This window comes from Rhinolophus ferrumequinum (genome assembly GCF_004115265.2).
Source record: "Rhinolophus ferrumequinum isolate MPI-CBG mRhiFer1 chromosome 15 unlocalized genomic scaffold, mRhiFer1_v1.p scaffold_54_arrow_ctg1_1, whole genome shotgun sequence".
NCBI classification, from domain to species: Eukaryota; Metazoa; Chordata; class Mammalia; order Chiroptera; family Rhinolophidae; genus Rhinolophus; species Rhinolophus ferrumequinum.
This window is the reverse complement of record NW_022680357.1, coordinates 18,284,487-18,298,449: the sequence shown is the minus strand read 5'-3', so window position 1 is coordinate 18,298,449 and position 13,963 is coordinate 18,284,487. Positions and strand designations below refer to the sequence as shown.

Genomic DNA, 13,963 nt, shown 5'->3' with positions numbered 1-13,963 from the left:
CAAAGACGTCCCCAGACACTGCCAAACGTCCCGGGAGGGTGGGGGGCACAATTACCTGTGGCTGACAATCACTGAGATAGATTGCCAAATCTCCTCCAAATATTAATTTTCTCATCTGTCTCTAATGCTTCCATTTCCAATTTTTTCCTATGTCTTCGTATGTTGGCTGGAACTCCTTTAGCAAGACTGCAAATGGATGGCCCTCACTCCCGTGGCCCAGCGGCCTTAACCATCACAGCCCCTTCTCGTCAGGCGGGGCACGCCCATTCATTCATTCACCAACACCACTTACTGAGCACCTGCCGCGTGCCAGCCACTGTTCTACCTGTGAGGACATGGCAGTGGGCAAGCCAGATGCAGCTTTAATGGCGCCTGCGGTCCAGTGGGGGAGACACGGCCTGTCAGGACAGAAGGGCTCGCTTCTCCGGCTGATGCAGGCTTGAGCAAACAAGGGCCTTGTCAGGATTTTAGGGCTGGGGCAGGAGAGAAGGGGGTGCTGAGACTTGCTGTGGTCTCCCTGGCCAGGTTAGAGCGAGTCTTGGAGGGAGCTGGGAGACTGCAAGGGGAGGCGGGGTGCTGGGGAGCCCCTATGCCTCAGGGCTGCTCAGGGTCCCTGGGGGGTGGGCTCTCACCACATCTGCCCCCAGGAGTGGCTCTGGGCGGCACTGCTCTGCCCGCCCTCGCCCACAGGTGCAGTGGCAAACGCACAGGCACTTCTGGGGGGCTCAGCGTGGGGGCTGCTTCCTCCCCTACACGGCCCAGCTCTGAGCTGCGAGATCTGACCTCCTGGGGGTCCCTTTTCTCATCGTGACTCCTGGGTTTCCTATGCACCACAACTCAAAAGTTTCTGGATTTATGGAAGTGCTGAGGTACTGAAGGTCATTTCAGACGATCAGGTCTAATGAGGATTGTAAAATCCAGTGAACTGTGCTGAGTCGCGCCGTCCAGCGGTGCTTGTGCCCGGCATGGGATGTCTCCATTTGTCCTCAGCGGAGCGGAAGTCAGCAGGACAGGGACCTGTCTGTCTGTTCACCGTGCCTGGAACAGTGACTGGTTAGTGGCAGCTGCTCAGTAAGCTTCGTGGCTGGCCAGCTGGACGGACAAACAGACGGAGGAGTGGATGGACAGCCATCCAGCCCAGCCATCTCTGCAATGCTCCGGTAAAGAGGTGGCCAGGTCTGGAAGACCACACCGGTACAAGAAATGCAGTGCAGATTCAATCCCTTTTCCCTAAGCCAACAAGATAAGGAATGGTAGGATGGACACGCCTAGGGGGCATGATGCAGAGGGTATGGCCACGCTAAGTAGATTTCTACCTGTTAGGATCTGTATTTACACACAAACCTAACCCCTACCAGCCCTGTGTCTTCGCAGGACTCGCTGTCGTCTGTCTGTGTCACACAGGTAATTTCTGGGTTTGTACTCTTCTGACTTCCTGCAGCTACGTATGGCGCACACACATTACTCGCACGCTCAGAAACTCCTGTCTTCTGCCCCCCACCTGTCCTGTCTGCTAGTTTCTTTCCCCAGCCCCTCTCTCACTGACACGAGTCATTTCTTAAAAGAAAACAACCCATCAGTTTACAGAGGAAAGCGGTAAGAGCCGCAGCTGCAGAAAGAGCCCGACCCCCACCACAACAGGTGATTTTAACCAAGCAGCCACGTCTACCAGGCCTGGTGCTCGTGTTCCAACACGTCACCGCAGCGTCTCACTGGGCCCCGGGCCGCGGGGCCACCTCCGAGACAAGGAAGGGGACTCACAGAGGCTCCAGGCCCCGCCTGAGGGACACCCCAGCACTGGACAGAGGCCGGGAGCCAGGCTGCTTGGACTCTGGAGTCCAGTTCAGGGGGCACGAGGTGTGCCCTCCTCCCCAGAGAAGACTGTCCCGGTCTGAGGGCCCTGACAGAGAAGACACTGTGAGGACACAGGGGGTCGGGTCTTAAACGTCTGGTTCATTTCAGTAACAGGAGAAGGTGATTTTAGAAATGATTTCAACCTCGTACGCCCTCTGAACATGCGGTCTGAGTTTGCATAAGGCATCATTTTGCGTTACATGGGCCGTGAGGGCTGGTATTAGATTAGAAAAACAAAAACAAAGGAGAGGCCCGGGGAGCAGCTTCAGCTCAGGCAGGAAGTGGGCCCCCGAGGGCCAGGGCTGGCACTCTGTGGCTTAGGCTACAGTCCTGCAAGATTTACGTCGCTTCTACTATTTTCAATACGTGCTCAGGTTGGAAACCTACCCTTGAAACACTCCAAGCTTATTCTGACAAGTAACAGACCCTGGAAATGAAGCATTTCAGGCAGGAGTGCAGGGTCAGTCCCCCCCCCCCCGCCGCCCCCACCGCTCATCTCTGTCCTAGAGTCTGAGGGAATGACTGCCTTCCACTCCTCAGCTTTCAAGGGCTCTGAAAAGCTTCCTGGCCTGTAACAGGCTTGGAGCCAACGTTTCATCACTTCAGTAAAGGACAGTCTGCTCAAGTCCCACTGGGTGTTTACTGTGACAAGATGCTGATGGCTACGTACCAAAAACAAACCGCACGCAGAAGCCACTTAACTGTGCAGCTATAAGCAGCAGCACCCCTGCTCGATTAAATGTTATGTGGCCCCTGAAAAGGTGGTGAGAAGGACTACATACAGCACGGGAAAGAGCATTCGATGTCAAGCCAAATAAATGATCATGGTCACCTGCTCCCTTGCCTTTTAGGGGGAAAAACACAGTACACGAACAGTGGACTTCTTCCGCTGTAGAAAGGTGGTTTCTGATTATTTCTAATCCCCCAGTTCGCTCTAATAGCTATGCTCACTTTTAAAATGCATCCCGTTCCTGATATAAAAAGAGTTTGATTTTATGAAGGACACGCTATGAGAACCAGCAGGGGAGTGTGTACTGAGCACTGTGGGAGCGGCCGGTCCCAGCTGGCACCGCGGGCAAGTGGCTGCTGGGGTGTCTTAGGTCACTGACTTAAGAAAGGTCTTTTACTCCCGAGCAGCTGGGCTCCAGGCCGCCTGCGTGCGGGTCCTGCAGGCTGGGTCTGGGCATACGAGGTTTGCAAGTGCTGACTTCTGAACCTAATACATAACTGAGGTGACCTGTTTTTCTAGATAAAAATGATAACAGCTCGCATTCATTTGGCCCCACCGTACGTGAACAACCATAAGATGCTTCTCTTATGTAATGTAATGTAACGCCTGCAGCAGTAATTCCCATGAACACCCCATCTTACAGGAACCCCCCGGGCACCCCGCCTGACTATATCACACAGAGCTGAAATGGAATTCAGGGCGTCTGCTTCCCGTGTGTCCTTCCTCCCACACCTCCAGCCTGCCCAGTATAGGAAGGAATGGAAATTAAAGGGGAACCAAGGCCAGCCCTGTGACCACCTGTCACACGTCTGTGAACACACTTAGCAGTAAGAGAATTGGCGGCAAGCGTGAACGAGCGAAGCCAGCCTCCGTGGGCGCATGCGTGGTTAGTGGGCTGCGAGCGGGCAGGGTCAGTGCCGGTTAGTGAGCCACCAGCGCAGCTCTGATCTCCAAACAGCACAAACGCGCTGGCCAATCAGGTGCCTTTTCCTTACCATCAAATACTCCAATTTCAGTTCTGACTGATTATGGCAGGTCAGACATCTAGATTATTTAATAAAATGTTTAAATTAGAACACTCTTTGCTAAAATCTATTACTTTAAAGACAGCAAGATGGAACGTCTTGTACTCGTGACACGAACACCGGCCTGCTTCTTAGTGACAACAAAGACGAGACGCAACACGGTGGGAAGACCCTTCTGGCAGCAGTGACCTCCCCCAAGAGCTCATCTTAACCCCCAAGCCTTAACTCAGCTTTTAAGGATTAAATGCTCTAAACGAACAACCTGTTTTCACGAATGTGTCTGGGTCAAGTTTTGCAAGTGAACACCTGATGCCACGATAACAGGCTGCCTGTCAAAGGATGTTCCATGTTCTATTTTTCCTTCTCGAAACACCCAATGGCTCTGTCCAAGAGTGGTTCACGGCAGCACGGCCGACCAACCCCGGATGTAGACCTTGTGTGTGCTTCTCATGGCAGTGCAGGGCGTTTTAGGGAATAAACACTTGATTCTGTAACACAAACGTAACTGTGGGGGCTGGGAATTTCCTGAGTTACGAGAATTCATAGCACAGGTTGGTTTTTAAATATTTCGCTAATATCCTAAGGAAAAGTATTTTCATTCTGAGTTTTCAATGCGCTAATTGTCAAGCACGGAGCTCTCACTACAGGGCTGAAGCAGACCAATAACACACCCTTCCGGGATGAACACACCCCAGGTAAGGGTGGTGCTGAAGACCAGGCGTAATTCTTGTTCCTTGTCTCTCCTCTACATCAAAGGAAAGGTCTGGGAGTAAAACTGTGGTGTGTCACAGACACTGACGTCTTCAAAGGCTCTGCCTTATCAGGGTTTAGTCACTTCACTCTGCAAGTGACTGCGACACCCAACCTTTTGGGGGCATCTCCAAGGAGTCAGGAGGTGGAATGACGCCTGTGCCCTCCTCCCTGCCTCCCAGGTTGCGCTGTTTCCCCTCCAGAAAGTCTCATGCCGACCACACTGTGAGTAATGGCTACACGCCCAGGAACGGCTTAAGGCTGGGACCAGCTGCCAGAAGCAGCTGCACACGCAGTGACAGCCCTGTGCGGTCCCAGTGGGGTCCCAGAGCAGGTGGGAGGGGCCTCACTGCACCTTCTGAAAAGCTCGTGAGGTATGAGGTATGAGGAAGCAACATGTAAGTATGCCAGATTACAAAGGCATTTTAGCGTGGGGTCTGTGGAGGAAGATATATTTTTTTTGTCCTGAGAATTTCAAACATCAAATTAAGAAGCTCCATGCAGTTAACTTGCACTTAAGATGTAAAATTCAATTTTTATCAAATTAAAAATTAAAGCTCCAGACACGAGGGACACAGTTTCCCATGCTGACTGCACCAAGTCCTCCCTGGTTGGATGCGACGAGCCAGTCACTGACAGGTAAATGACACCGAAAAGAGCCGACGCTTGGGGAAGGCTTACCACAGCGAGAGAAGACATTCTGAGTATCTTATCTGAGCGGCTTGAAATCGAGCTCTCAGTCTAGGGACATGTACCTCTTGGACTTGGAGCGCTGAAGCTCAGAGTGCTTCTGATAAAAACAAAAGCCACATGTACGTGCTGCGGACGGCTGCCCCGAGCGCACACTCTAAAGCACACGCAGAGCACAGCTAAGCAGGAGCACGTGGACACACGGGGCAGCTGCCTGGGGCTACAGACCTTAGTCCTGGAAAACTTCCCCACCTGTGAGCGCGCTAGGGAGGGCATCTATGGAAACAGACAAACAATCAAACAAACCAACGTGGCTTTGTTTTCCTAAAATAAAGGCAGAGGTGTCATCAGAAAAAAGATATTAACCACTTACTTACAGCATGTGCAAATTACCCATGATGTTCCTGGGAGAAAAAAAGTTATCAGGAGACAGACTAGTTGGGTACCGGTTTGGGGTGCCCCTGGTTCATTTTCAGCTGAGAAGTCACTGGGTCTGGCTGGGAAGCCCAGAGGTATATTTCAGTTTCTTCTCTAAAAATAGCTCCACTTGGAAAGATTTAAAACTCAGCTGTTGTAAGGCATGATTCAAAGCTCCTAATTACCATTTAAAAAACACATTTAAAGAAAAATCCATCCTTCCCATCCTTAAATCAAATAGTAACTTAAAGCACCTCGGATGGAAATTTTATTATAAAACCATCGTTAAACAAAGTGGTCACATTCTGCATTGCCTGTGAGAAATGCCCCACTGGGGAGCCCCTGAGTCTGTACCGGCACAGCCAACCCACGCCAGGTCTCTACGGAATCAGGGAAAACCTCGATCCTCCCCCTCTGACATGATTAGGCCTCGGAACTTCCCTTCCCTGAGCCTCCAATTTTGCACAAATCAGGTTTTTTAAAGTTATACCTGAAGTACCGTGTTTCCCCTAAAATAAGACCTAGCCAGACAATCAGCTCTAATGTGTCTTTTGGAGCAAAAATTAATGTAAGACCTGGTCTTATACAATATAATATAATATAACCTAATATAATACAATATAATTATAGTATAGTATAGTATACTATAATACAATATAATATAATACTGGGTCTTATATTAATTTTTGCTCCAAAAGACACACCGGGTAGGTCTTATTTTCGGGGAAACACAGTATAACTTCATTGACTATGAACATTTTTACCCTTAGAAGGAAAATAAGCATTTAATGAGGAATTCACTAGGAAAAGCATTTCACGCTCATGCTGTAGAATACCTTCCACCTGGGTTAGGGCCCTGTATGTAGACATATGGGAGTGCAGTCAGACCATAAACACATCATGAAACTTGCAGTCAGGGCTCAGCAAACGTCAAAGGCCACGCACTGCGTATTTTAGGCTCTGCCAATCATGTGATCTCTCCAATAACTCAGCTGTTTCATCACAAAAACAGCCCGAGACGGCATGTGAACAAATATGTGTGGCAGTGTGCCAATAAAACTTTATTTGCAAACACCAGCCTGGGGGCCGGATCTGGCACCTGGCAATTTGCTGGCCCTGCTGTGAAGGGAAGCCCGCGGGAAGTGGGTAGAAGCCTGGCACAGAGCCCCACTTACCTGTTACTATTTTGGAGGCGGTGGACACCGTGTTGCTAAGGCTGCCATCCCCTGCTGGGTGGGCGCCCGGAGGGTGAGGGGGTGGGGGCACGCTGGGTCGGTTCCTAGGCTTTGGTACTGGCCGCGGTCTTGGTAAGGTCCCGCCATGTGCTTGCGCAGTCTCAGGATTACCCACCGCCTGGCTCTGAGAGGCCAGCGGGCCGGGGCTCTGCTTTCCCAAGGGCGGGGTGCTGGGGGGCGTTGGTGTCTGGGGAGGGGTGTGGGCAGGCTGCTCCAGTCCGGGCTCGCCAGGCAGTGCCGTGAGGTTGGGCAGGCCCTGGCTCCCCGGCCTGGCCTGTGTGGGGGGCTGCGGCGGCGGGTGGCTGGGCGCGTGGATCGGAGCCAGGCTGCCAGAGGCCCTCCGCAGTGCGGGCGGCTGCGCGGCGGTGCTGGGGGGGCCAGGGGCTGGGCCTGGGTGCTGAGCGGGAGGAGAAGGGCTCCCGGGGGCAGCCGGCTTTGGTGACACACTGGGCACATGCTGCGCTGTTCCTGGGGAACTCTGGCCCCCAGGATGGCCCGGAGGTGGGTTTCCTGGTTTCGGGGGTGCGGGAGCAGGCTTCTTCACAGCTGCACAAAGGGGAGAACACCGTTCAGTGAGAGGGCGCAGTGAGAGCCAGCGTGCACGTGCCAAGGGCCAGGGCTCACCTGACGGGTGAAGCTACACTGACGGCCGCACCCCAACCGGGACGGGTCAGGTGGCAGGCACGTCACCTCTATGCTCTTCCTCCCCAAACCCGGAGTCCGTCTCACTCTGAGAAAAGCATCTGACTGACCAGTGCAAATGAAGGGGCTTTCTTCAAAATGCCCTGACCAAGGTCCCCACAAACTGTCAAGGCCATAGCAACACATGGGAAGACGGAGGCACTGCCGGCCCAGAGGACTAGGGCGACGCATAAGGAAGTACAACGTGGTGTCCTGGAGGGCAGCGAGCCTGGACAGGAAGCAGCCATCGTGGGAAACGAGGAATCTGAACCAAACATGGGCCGCAGTGGATGGCGACGAGCCAGGGTTGGCTTCTAGCCGTGATGAATGGTGACGTAAGATGAGGGCAGGGGGGTGGAGGAAGGGCGTGCGGGGAGGGAACTCAGCGCTACCTCTGCAACTTTTCTGTAAATCTCAGATCATTCCAAAATACAAAGTGCCCTTTGAAAAAGTCCATCCCACACACATAGGCCTCCAAAGACCTGCCTTTTTAACATCCAACAAGAACATTCCGCTAACAAGAGTCACAGCTCCAAGCCGCCCAGCAACCCTGCTGTCAGCGCCCTTCTCGAATGACAGGGGTGCGAGGGAAGTGAGGGAAGAGACAGAGAGAAGCAGGAAGAGCTACGGGGCGACCCCCGGGCATGAGTGGTCTGCCTGGAAGCACGGAGCCCCCTTGCCTAAGCCTCTTCTCCTAGAGAGCTTGATTTTTTTTTTTTTTAGATAGAAATGCTACCAATTCCAGAATCATTTGAGCTACAAGATACATTCTGGATGAAAGTACAAATCGATCTGGAAGACGGCCTCAGAATGAATCGCCTCGGCGAGGTATGAGGCGGGCTTTGCCTGGAAGCTCCTGGGAGCGCTTCTGGAGAAACGACCGTTCGTTCAGCTTTGTACCTCACATGTATTCTTAAACGAATGCTTTTCTGCTGCCTGGTTTTTCATTTCCCTTTAAGGATGTTTCTCGTTAATGACTGATTTTTCTGCTTGCCACTTTATAACGGACAGGGGAGCGACAGTCGGAAGCCTGCCAACCCTCCCTGCATTCTCCCATAGTGGCCTGCATGTCCCACCCCAAGGGCACAGGGGACAGGTAGTCACTCACCTCTGCGCAAAGTGTGAGGGCTGGAGCCGGTGGAACCGTGCGCTGGGCCGACAGAGAGCTGATGGGAGCCGGCTGCCGTCTGCGCCTGGGTTGGGCCACCGGCCACCTGACTGCTGGCCCTCCCAGGCGCGGGCGCAGCTGCAGAGTCCTTGGGTTTGGGAGGACTACGGGGAGAAGAAGTCAGGTTAGATGCAGGCGGCCCAGCCTGAGCGTTACGCACGCTCTAACACAGACGATTCCAACCAGAGTTTTCGCCTCAACAGCAAGGAGTGATCTGAAATTTTACGGAGCTCCCACTGGGCCTGTGACACTAACACTGATTTCGTGCCACACAGGTTCATGGATTTTATGAGAATCACGGCATCAGACTGTCTCCCCACTATCGGGCCACTCAAATTCCACAACAGAGACATTTTCACAGCAGCCAACAGGAAATTTCAAGCTCTAGTTTGCTTGAGCTTACATTGGGCAATATTAAAAACTGTGAAGGGGCTTTTGGACTTCAAAATAATGTGATTTTGACATATACATTAAACAAAACTAAGCTAATGCTCTAAATGATAAAGAGCTTGGTGTTATCTACAATGTGGGTGTGGGGAGAGGGAACCCCGAGAAGCTTAATGGCTCATCAAAGCCCAGAGCTGCTGAGGGGCAGGGAGTCCAGAGCTCAGGCTTCCAGGTCCTGCCTCAGACCTCGTTACATACACAGAAATCTTTATGGACTGAAAAAGAAAAAAGAAGCCCTGGAAGTTTGAAGCCTGAGTTATTTTTAACCTAAAAGTGAACTTCCCCAAATTACGTAGCGAAAGGAACTCAGGAATGCACAAAGCTTTCAGAGTTCAGCTCAGAGGACTTAACCAGATTCTTATCTCGGAAGCTGTGCCACAGCTCGAGGCACTCCCTTGCACAAGAGAAGATAAGGTGACAGGTCCCCAAGGCAAATTCATTTCCGACTATAGATAAACAGGTCGTCCTTGTTTTATGCATTTACTTGACTCCGTATTTGATCATTGGGGCTTTACAGGCAGCCAAAGTCCGGGCACACAGTGCGGGCACACAGCCTCCAGGCACACCGCCCCACAGCTGCCCATCTGCACCCTGAGAGGCCACCCAGTGGGCTTGGTGCTCACCTGCCGGGCTCAGGTGGGGGACTGAACTCACGCCAATTAAATCAAACTCTCAAGTTCAAAGGGGCTTTTTCTTGAAGTTGCTGTATATTCGTAGCCCACTCCAGGTGGCTAATCCAAAGGTTAAGCAACAAAAGAGCTCTTAAAGAAAATCTACCGTATTCTGTACCTGGTACTCACGGGTCAACTACCCTCCAAGACTGAAAGCCAGGGGGTGGGAGACCTTAGTCACCTGGCGAGCCTAGTGCAGCACCTGGCACATATTACTCAGCACTGTTATTCAGTAAATCTGACTGGATGGCTGGACGGGTGGGTGGGTGGGTGGGTGGGTGGTGGGTGGGTGGATGGACGGACAGACGGATGGGTGAATGGACGGATGGGTGAATGGATGGATGAATGAATGCCAGGAATACTCTAACCTAACTAGCGTGCTACCTTCAAACGTCTGCTCGCTTGCATACTAGACAACAGCAGCGAATGGCACATGAACACGAGTGCACATCACAGGTACAAGAGGTCACACTGCCAGACACCGGCTGGCTCCCAGCTCTCGGCACCAAAGCAGGAAGTAAAGAACGCAAACAGAAGCGCTTTCTTTGGAAAACAGGGTAGGAAGCAAGCGACTTGCAGTCATTTCCTTTGCCCACCAGGGAGTGAAGGCAGCAGGGCTCACTGCACACGGGTGGCACTCGGGTGTGCACGCCGTGCCCACAGGCCAGCACCTGCAGGGAGGAGGGGCGCCCGGCACCCCGCCAGCAGAAGCCGGCCTCCTTACCTGCTGTCGCCTGGGCTGGGCCCCGGCTCCAGAATGCCCGCAGAGGAGGGGACAGTCCCACCCCCTGTGCCGCTCTCGGCCCTAGAGCTCTGGGCGGGGGTGTCTGGGCCCGCTGGAGCCAAGGTGCTGCCATCTGGGGGCGGGAGTGGCGGCTGGAAAGCGGGGGACACGTGCTTTCTAGTTAGAGTGCCACCCCGCCGGTAGGCCTGGAAGTCCATAAGCTTCACAGCAAAGCTACAGAGAGAAGAAACAGTCAACACACCATGCGAGCCGACTACTGACACAGAAGCCCGTCGGCCACGCGTGTTAAAACCCACATATGCAGACAGCCACCCCGGTTGCCCGCGTGCAGTGAAGCGGCAATGCCCAGAGGAGTGGGCATCCCTCGTCCCAAGGCAGCAAGTAACCTGGCTTCACGCTGAGCGCGCCAGCGGGCCTGCTCTGAGCAGCGCCCTTCTCAGTGGGATGTGAGCAGTGCCAGCACACGGGCCGCGTCGTGAGTGACGTCACGGTGGCACGTTACCGCTACAGGCCCCCGAGTTTGTCAGATCTGCGTGTTTGGGCCACAAGGTGAGAGCTGGGTGAGGAAGTCGCACTGGAGGCGGGGGAGGGGTCAGGCCACGCTGCCTCTCAGCTCAGACGTCCACACACTGGACGCAAAGACTGTCAGAACGACAGGGCTGGAAACCGCTGCTCGGAGCGGGACGGCGGGGAGACACGGAGGAAGGAAGGCTTACTGCGCATGTGAGCCCAGTGGGCCGTGGACTTTAAAACTCTCTTTTCAGTTCAGAAAAGGAAAAGATCCATGGCGCCCTGAGCGTGTTTCCGGGTTGCTGGTGGGGAGAACCCACCAGGCAGACACCTGAGGATCATTTATCGTTGCTAAGGGACCGTGAGCAGTGCGTGTTGTAACTCACAGTGGAGGCTGACTACAGTGGGGACTTGAGGGGGCCCGGCGGATGTGTGAGTGGATAACGGCTGCACAGGACAGACCAGGTCACGTGCAGAGGGCAGCACAGGGAACCGAGCTTTTTCCTTTGCAGTGGGTTTTTTTTTCAAAAAAAAAGCAAAATAAAAAACAAACCCCACTCTGAGACTGCGCGACTAAAATGAGAGCTTGTTTAGTTTTAACGCAGAAGTACTCCCAGTAAAACTAGCGCACATGGACAAGAAAGCACATCGCTGAGCAGGCGTCTGACTCCTAGCGCTGCCAGTGGACACAGTGGCATTTCGTCCCACACATTGGACAGGCTGGCACCTGAAGGCAAGAGTCACCAGTAGCCTGAACAACCTTTGAGAGTCGCACGGAGCCTCGGGTGGACAGCAGCTGCCCCCACCAGTCCGCCAGGCCATTCCTCCCCTTCTGAAGGGGCAGCACCGAGGCCCCCCGCTGCCCGCCAGCTCCAGTGGCTGGCTCCCACAGAGGGCCCGGCCCGCTCCCCAAATGTGCCTCCTTGCAGACCTAACCCCACAGCCGCCGCGAGGTGGGCAGTTTGCCACGTGTCCCCAGTAGTGAACGTTTTTTCTTTTCTCTCCAGTCAAGTGCATTTGGGGAATGTGTAACGTGCGTGCGATGCCATCCCCTGCGGGCATGTGGCAGAGCACCAAGTACAGCCTGAGTGCCGATGGCACAAGGGTGAGCGACACTTGCAATGCCCAATCCTACAGCCCAATACTGAACCGTCTGGAGCCTCATCGTCGCGGCCCACAGAGGGCCACTCGCACGCCGAGCCCCCCGAGCAGACCAGACCCGAGGGCCTGCTGGGAGTTCAGTGTAATCGTACCTCTCCTTCTTCACCAGGTCTCCCTCCATCACCGCCATGCTGGCCGGGCGCTTCCTCTCCAGAGTCCCCGAGTCAGACTCATTTCCAGTGTGGGACGAGTGGTTGGAGTTTGGGGTGGTGAGAGGTACGAACGCTTCTGATACATTAAATTCTACCTCTGCAAGAAGAGAAAGAGACGTGTGACTACGAGACAGAGACCAGAGGTCGAGAGCTGGAAAACAGCCACTGGGACAGGAGCTGTGGCTGTTTCCAGAAGCCAAAGCCCCAGACACGTCCACCTGCTTAAGCACGGTTGATGTAAGCAGGGGGCAGAAAGACAGAAGGACTAGAGGTGGGGTGGGTACGATTCAGAATGTAAGTCACACAAATCCTCTGGTGTCCTTTGTGTTAAAAAAAAAAAAAAAAAGAAAAGAAAACATGGAATATGAAAAAGGACAAGGAGCATGGATTACTTACTTGAATCATAAAGTGAGATGTATTTACTCTGACATAAAACAGAAATACAAGCCTGCATCACCTCCATACAGCCTAGAGCAGGGTTTTGGGTTTTTTCCAAGACTCTTTTTGTCAAAGAAAATCTTGGGCAGAGCGCCAGCACCCATTCACCCATCACACGTTTAGTGAGCCGCCCGCAGGAGTGGGGAGTGGTTCCTGATGGCGGGATGACTGGTGAAGGAAAGACGAGCGCGGCCCCGCGTCCTGGGGCTGACACCCCCGGGAGGGACAGCAGGCTAGGAGGTCCGGACTTTCAACACGTGCCCAAGCAGAACCCCCAACGGGGGCCACTGGACCTCTGAGGACCCCAGGACTGCCACGAACATAGTTTGAAAATCCACCGCCATAGGGTGAAGCCCTAATTCTCTGACTGAGACCCTCACAGACCAGCCGCTCTTTCCTGCTTTGCCTCCCGCCTCAGACCCACAAGCTGCCCAGAGGAGCAGATGCCTTCTTCCCAGGGCAGCGCTGCTGCTTGTCCAGTGCCACCTGTTCTCAGGGCACGTCCAGTCTGCCGGACCCTTGTCCATCCACCACACAATGGATGCACATGGGTCACAATTTCTCTGCCCGTGTGGCCGCTTCTGCAGTGGCCCGAGCACCTCCAGGAAAGGCAGCGTGTCTCACCCACAAACACATGGGGCCTAGCAGGTATTCAGAGCACGCTGAGAGTGAAGGACCCTGGTGTTCAGTGAACCAGGTGAAATATGCAATCGTGCGGCTGCCATGATGTCAAAACACAAATGCACAGAAACGTGACACCAGTTCCACACCGCGGAGGGGGACTGAGCGCCTTGTGCTGTGCCTTCCCAGCTGCTTTGGCTGTCAGCGCAGCCGCAAAGCCACTCACCTTCGGGGAAGAACCAGTCGGCATGCTGGATGATGGGCTCGATGACCGCAACCACGTGCACGGAGGTGGCGGCTGCCATCTCAGCCAGCGTCCTGCAAGGAAGCACAGAATCCACATGGCCCCGCAGCCTCGAATTCCCGCAGGCTGTGTCAGGGCAATTCTTTCTAAAGGACGCACCGTGGAAGTACAAACGCAAAACTTAAAGCCACGAGGCCCTGGCCTAGGGGTGTGGGGATCGCCCAGGAAGAAACGTGACTCGGCTGGCTGGCTACCACTCCTCAGCCACACGGTGGTCACACGACAGGGTGCGGGAAGCCCGCACGTCACATGCTGGGTCTACAGGTCTGGGATGAGGCTGCATTTCCCGCTGGAGCACACGACCCACATTCAGTTACTCTAAGACCCCACGTGACCACGAACCGACTGTGCCTAAAACGTAACG

At 53.9% G+C, this 13,963-nt stretch overlaps 1 protein-coding gene across 5 annotated transcripts in view; it reads right to left on the bottom strand.

Annotated features, from left to right (window-relative positions):
* ARHGAP17 (Rho GTPase activating protein 17) overlaps nucleotides 1-13,963 on the bottom strand; it is a 64,962-nt gene that overhangs the window by 1,346 nt on the left and 49,653 nt on the right. The window contains exons 15-21 of one of the 5 annotated variants that reach the window (XR_004422500.1): nucleotides 13,522-13,613; nucleotides 12,177-12,333; nucleotides 10,393-10,626; nucleotides 8,491-8,654; nucleotides 6,642-7,247; nucleotides 5,278-5,325; nucleotides 3,580-3,628 (exon numbers count right to left, since the gene is read on the bottom strand). Coding sequence is in view for 4 of the 5 variants with exons in the window: in XM_033101247.1 (XP_032957138.1) it covers nucleotides 5,279-5,325; nucleotides 6,642-7,247; nucleotides 8,491-8,654; nucleotides 10,393-10,626; nucleotides 12,177-12,333; nucleotides 13,522-13,613 (1,300 nt within the window). In the remaining variant the exon portion in view is untranslated. The remainder of the gene's footprint in view (nucleotides 1-3,579; nucleotides 3,629-5,277; nucleotides 5,326-6,641; nucleotides 7,248-8,490; nucleotides 8,655-10,392; nucleotides 10,627-12,176; nucleotides 12,334-13,521; nucleotides 13,614-13,963) is intronic. The other 4 variants (XM_033101248.1, XM_033101247.1, XM_033101246.1 and 1 more) reach the window with 4 other exon arrangements.